This window comes from Trichoplax adhaerens, genomic scaffold (assembly GCF_000150275.1).
Source record: "Trichoplax adhaerens TRIADscaffold_5 genomic scaffold, whole genome shotgun sequence".
Lineage (NCBI taxonomy): Eukaryota > Metazoa > Placozoa > Uniplacotomia > Trichoplacea > Trichoplacidae > Trichoplax > Trichoplax adhaerens.
Genome location: NW_002060947.1, coordinates 4,464,618 through 4,470,617, shown reverse-complemented (window position 1 = coordinate 4,470,617; position 6,000 = coordinate 4,464,618). Strand labels below are relative to the sequence as shown.

Sequence of the window (6,000 nt, the reverse complement as noted above, 5' to 3'; positions counted from 1 at the left end):
TTATTCAACTAGAGCTATAACTACGTTTACCCTGCAGAAGTGCACAGCAGGAGGAATACAATTTACTAAAGAGAATAATACCTTACGAGTAGACGCGAAAGCTGCACCGAAACGGTCGTATTCAATCAAACGCTCATTTATCCATGATGCTAGTCCAGACCGGATACTCGATCGTTTATAACGATAATCGAGCAGAACGATAGCTGCATAATCATTGATGTGTCGAATTGCACGCCCTCAACATTTAGGATATAATATAATAATAACATCTTCTATAATTACAGCATACAGCAATATCTTATACTAAATACCAGAAAAGCAGGAAAAATGATAACAATAGTTAAGTTACCAATAGATTGGTTCACCGCTTTTAAACAGATATTTTCGTAATACATCTGCCCAAGGGTCTTCGATGAATCGGGTGAAGAGACCTACGAGTTAAATGAAAATCATACAGTGGAATTTTAACGGTTTGATTTCATATATTGCTTTACTATAGGCAACATACACTCGATAAAGAATCTAAATACTCCATTTTTTCAATCAGTTCTGGAGACTTGCTATTGGGATATGGCAAGCCAACCATGATAACGCACCTAAGAAAGAGTTGTGTCGTATTAATAATAATAATTAATATACACTATTTAATAACATTTCTAATCTATAGTTATCAGGCAAGAACTGCGCTTCATCAGCTTAACTAGCCTTCCTAAACCATCGGAAAAATTTATTCCCTCGCTCATTTTGCCTCCAACAACACTAAATAGTACGGCTCCATTCAAGCTAGTACTTCCCAATTTTTTGTCGCTTAACTACAGGCAGTAAATAGGTTAATCCAATAACTGCTCGCAAGGATAACAAACAACAATAGAATTCAATATCTAACCTGAATGCATCGAGCATAATCAGATAATACTTGTTCGACTTTAGCTGATTTTCGAGGCTCTCTATAAACTTTTTTCTTTCTCCCAATTTTTTCTAGTATTCCAGTTTTCTCTAATCGGGTATAAACAATCGTTTCGTAATCATAAGAGGCAAAGAAACATACCATACCGCCAGGTATAACATTCACAAAATTAAGTAAAATTCTTCCAAATTCGTCAATCTAAAAATCGAATCGTTAAATATATTTCAGTTTATTATCATACACAATTCAGTTATAAAAGTGCCTACTAGTATTACCATTGTGTTAAGCTCTCTTGACTGAAATGAGAAATCCAACTCTAAGCCTGAAGGCCCTTTAGACAACGAGAAAGGTAATATTCGGTCCGGTGCAATAACATGCCCTATTAAAATAGTCATATGCATATTCGCATAAAATTATTCTCTTATTTTACAAACTCAATTAATACTCACCGCATGTAAATTCGGTTATTCTGCTAGACTCAACCCCACAAGCAAAGAACAATCGATGTCTTAAATCATTTACCTAACCACAGGAATAATAACATTATTCAATATTAAATTTAATCCTGTATAAGAGTGGATATCTAACCACGTTCTAGGTCAAATATTCATTGATATTTAACAGATACAAAGAACTTTATCTGGTAATGATAATTTTTTTAACAAATGCTGAATAATCTTTGCTGACCGCCACGTACCGGTTGCATAGTACCACCAGCGATAATGACTGCCCTACAGTCATTAATTATCTCAGCAAAGTAACTTGCTGGATTTAAAAGCAGGTATTTCACAGTCGACTGACTTTGCATTGCTGCAGCAAATGAACAAATATAAGTAGGCTCACTTACGTTAGAACTGCATACGCAACCATTATTAATCACTAATTCTTACCTTGATGATTGACTACAACTCTGCCATCTTGATTAGGATTTGTCAAGAGCTCTAAGAAATTTTCTATGTTTTGAAATGCAGCCATATAACTATCATAGATGCTATCATTTTCGCCATGCTCTGTACTTTCCGACCTAGTCGATACTTGTACTGTTGATTTGTATCTCTCCATAAATCCATTAAGCTAAAAATTTTTGTTACTATTAAAATTTGAAGATCATTCCAAGCATATAATAATAAATATCCAGAATAAACCTTTTTGGAAATTGAAGTGCGCTTGCAGTATCTTAAAATCTAATTAAAATGTAATGAAAGTATCGCGGTTATGTCAATATTTAACATATGCTAAACGGTAAGACAGTTATTCAACCTAACCTTAAATAAGTTCAAATTATCAACGTTAAGTGAGAGTAAGAAGTCATTGCTTCGGTAGACACTCGTCTCTAGAACAGAACATAACGTAAAGTATATATTTGTTAATATGATTAGTATATAAGTAGAAGACCGATAGCTAGGTTAAAAATACCTTTCTCGGGTGAAGTTTTATTATTCGTATTAGTAAATATACCAACGATACATTTCAATAGGTATATCAGCTGCTTAATAAATACCAAATTTCTTGCACTTAGTCTTTTCTTATAGCGATCTTGATAACATTGTAGCAGGTGCATAGCTTCTGTTAACTGTATCAAAGATATAAAATATTATATTTACAAATATGAACAGATTACATGATTGCAATGTGAAGGCTGTTTCAGCAACGTATGCAAGATAAACAGAATCATTGATTCAATAGGTTGTATGGCAATAAATCACCTGCCGATGAGATAACTCAACGCTGTTTATGTTGCCAATGGTCTCTAATAGATTGTGCGCTTCGTCAACGATCACAACATTACCGGCTAGCTTAATGCCGCAAGCATCACGAGTCGATTTACTAAGTAATGTGTTGTATGGCGTTACAACAATATCAGCTTGCGATAATGCTGCTCTTGCTCCGTAATAAGGGCATGCTTTTAAAGATGTACCAAAATGAACCACCTCTTCAATATCGTGAATATCAGCCTTGAAAGAATCGTAAATTTTATTTAAACTATGAACGCTAAGTTCATGAATATCTTGAAATTAAAAGTACCGAAATCTATTTATTTTACAAACCAAAATATAATCGCGCAGATCGTTCCGACTGGCTATATTTAAGTAAGGACATCCAGATAATTTTGAAATTTTTCTTTTTTTATTGCTATCTTTATGAGCCACAGTTACTATTGTAATTAATTTGAAATCAGCATCTATTACTTGAAATTTATATATGCTAAAATATTAGAGCAAGATACGAAAATACTAACCTTTTTCTTCCTTCTTTCGTTTTTGCATTTCAAGGCATTTATCATTAATTTTATTCACAGATTTTAGCTTAACAACTGAAGGATTAATACACAAATTTTGTCGAGATCCAAGAACAACAAGGCGAATACTATCTGCAAAATTGCATTTTTTTACTTCACCAATAAATTGAGCTAGCTGTGAATGAGTACGACTGCAGTAGTAAATTTTTGTAATTTCAGGATCGTCATCGGCAATCTTTCCATCTTCTTCTTCCTCAGAAGCGCTACCGTGTATGATTTGTGGTATGCAACAATGCACGTCCGTAAAAAAAATTTATTTATTTATATACGCTTTTAATAAATTACAATTATCACTGCATCATCCAAAGTTATAGTTAATGATTTTTACCCATTATCTAGTTTTGTTTCTTCCTCCTCATCAGTATGGTAATCATAAATTAATAAATCTTCGTCGTCCAAGTCTTCTGTAGAGCCACTATTAGATTTATCTTCATATTCAATCGTACTTCGTTGGTCAGCCTGTAATACGCATATGTGTACATAAACTAAGATTTAAGATTCTTAAATGTTTTATAGTAATTCATTTAGTCACAATCTTTAGTGTATAAACTGCATCACAATGACATCGTTCCATACCTTCGTTTTAACTGTTGAAAAATTTTTCTTAATATTCTTCAAACGAGATTGTCTATCTAATAATTTTTGTTTCATACTCTAGTATATCAATTTAACATACATGCATCAGTAATTAATACATTTACAAAAGCGAAACAATAACAATATTTCATTATGGCTTACGAGTCAAACTCTATATTCAAGATCGCTTACTTAATAGAAAGTTTATACTAAGGACCATTTTGGCAATTGCATAGTCATAGACCGAGTACTAATTTATTAAGAGGTGCTATTACCTGAACTATTTGCAATCGTTCCCTATCAGCTTTCTGTTGATCATATTCCGTTATCCAACTGAGCTCTAAAATTACAGACAATTGTATATCGAGTTTTACTATTGAATCAGCGCCCTATTGAATAACACCTTATTCATGTAATCTTCTTATCAAACAACTTGAAAAGTTCCAGCACATTATATACTTGTAGGTGTAGCGCCTTACCATCCTTGTCCTGTGATATCGCTGTAACCTGTTGCTTTTCTAGCCTATAAGGGTACAATAAGTGAAAATATATGAAGTGATCGACAAAGAATTGTAATTAATCTGAGGTAGTGGTCACATTTACATCGCATTCGAACTCTTGCACTTGTTTCCTCTGTGAGTTTAATCATTACAATAACTCAAGCACTGTTATCAATGCCAACTTATAAGCTCACATGATAGTTATAATAATGCGAACAAGTGCTCGTCACGTAATCATTATAGTGATGTATGTACGAGTGTTGATTGTAAGCAATAACTGCAATAAATGACCATAGCGATTACACTCAATGGCATCATTGCTGCAGTTTATAGAGCATAACACATGTAAAAGGGACATTATCAATAGCAAGAAAACATGTTTACAATTGCTTTATCCTACTACAGTACCTTGATTCAATCCTGCCTTCGATGTTTCGATTAAAATCATTTAACCAAGTTATAGCGCCACAGATTAAACTCAATGATTTCCCCTTTTATGAAATGCAGCATCAACAACACCATTATTACGATAAGCATACTACTATCTATTACACGTACAATGTAGGTAAAACGTATATTTATAAAAGAAATGGTTGTTAAAATTGATCTACAGTATTTTTCAGCTACGTATTAGCATACTTTGTAAAGTATTTTATCCTAATAGCACCCATGCATCAGAGTTAGTACAGGTTCTAGTATAAAACTGTATTCCAAATCAAGAAACTTAACAACAGACTATGCATCGTTAGTTTACAAGCCGGCATAAAGCAAACTATTCAAACTTTGTACTGATGGACTATATCATTTATAGCCCATTTCGACCTGTAAATCAAGCAAAACTTACAGTTCCAGTTGGACTTTCAAAAATGCCAATCTTTCTATCTTGCAATACAGTGTATAAAGTTCTCATAAATTGCACTTGTATATCATAGGGTTGGAATGGGAAATCAAAGTCTGGCCATTGGCTGGATTGATTGAGCTCATCATGATGGATATCCATGCTGTAGAATTGCTGTTGCGATAGCCCCCAATGACACTACTACCCTACGATACCCTAACAACGGTATTCTACGATAGCCATCATCAACATCGAAAAGGAATTGCACATTATAGTGATCGTCGATATCGTTGGATATATCGTTGTATTTGTCACAGTAATAATCCTATCCTTAATGCAGGCAAAGGCTGAATATCAGAATTGCAGAGTTTTTCTGAGCTGTAGCCGATACCCTATCGTATCGTGTTGGGCTGTTGGTTGGGATAGACGGACAGACTCTACCTTATACTGTAATCTGTTCAGTACAGTACAGTGTACAGTAGAACCGATTATACTGTACTGTACAGTACTGTACTGTACTGTAGAACAACTGTACAAGTATCAGCAGTCTACAGTACGACCAAAATGCATCCAAGCTTTGGTCTCAACCTGCACAAAACGAAAGCCTATATCAATGGCGGCGATTGCCGTAGATGGCAGCTAGGACGCTTAAGTTTGCTTCTTCTTGCTAGCTATGTTATTACGCTTTCAGCCATTCTTGCTTTACTCGTCTAATCAAGCCTTCTTTGCTTTATTTCTTGCTTGGTTATGGTGGTATTGTAGCATATAGTTGATTACCGTCTGTCATGCTATGGACGTGATTGTAAGAGAGGAATTTACATAGTTGTCAATGTCTTATTAATTATAATCATTATAATGAGTATAAGCTTGTTGATATTCA

General features: G+C 34.1%; 1 protein-coding gene across 1 annotated transcript; it reads right to left on the bottom strand.

Moving 5' to 3' along the window:
* On the bottom strand, positions 1–5,282 carry TRIADDRAFT_25417 (uncharacterized protein; the record flags this gene model as incomplete). The annotated part of the gene is made up of 20 exons (XM_002112462.1): positions 1–236; positions 350–431; positions 509–640; positions 702–812; positions 887–1,105; positions 1,183–1,286; positions 1,357–1,429; positions 1,605–1,717; positions 1,798–1,981; positions 2,053–2,091; positions 2,173–2,240; positions 2,324–2,480; positions 2,614–2,862; positions 2,956–3,062; positions 3,147–3,409; positions 3,535–3,665; positions 3,771–3,860; positions 4,058–4,155; positions 4,686–4,773; positions 5,127–5,282. The coding sequence occupies 20 exons, from the start codon at positions 5,280–5,282 to the stop codon at positions 1–3; spliced, it is 2,700 nt and encodes an 899-aa protein (XP_002112498.1).
* Between the last annotated feature and the right edge of the window lie 718 nt (positions 5,283–6,000).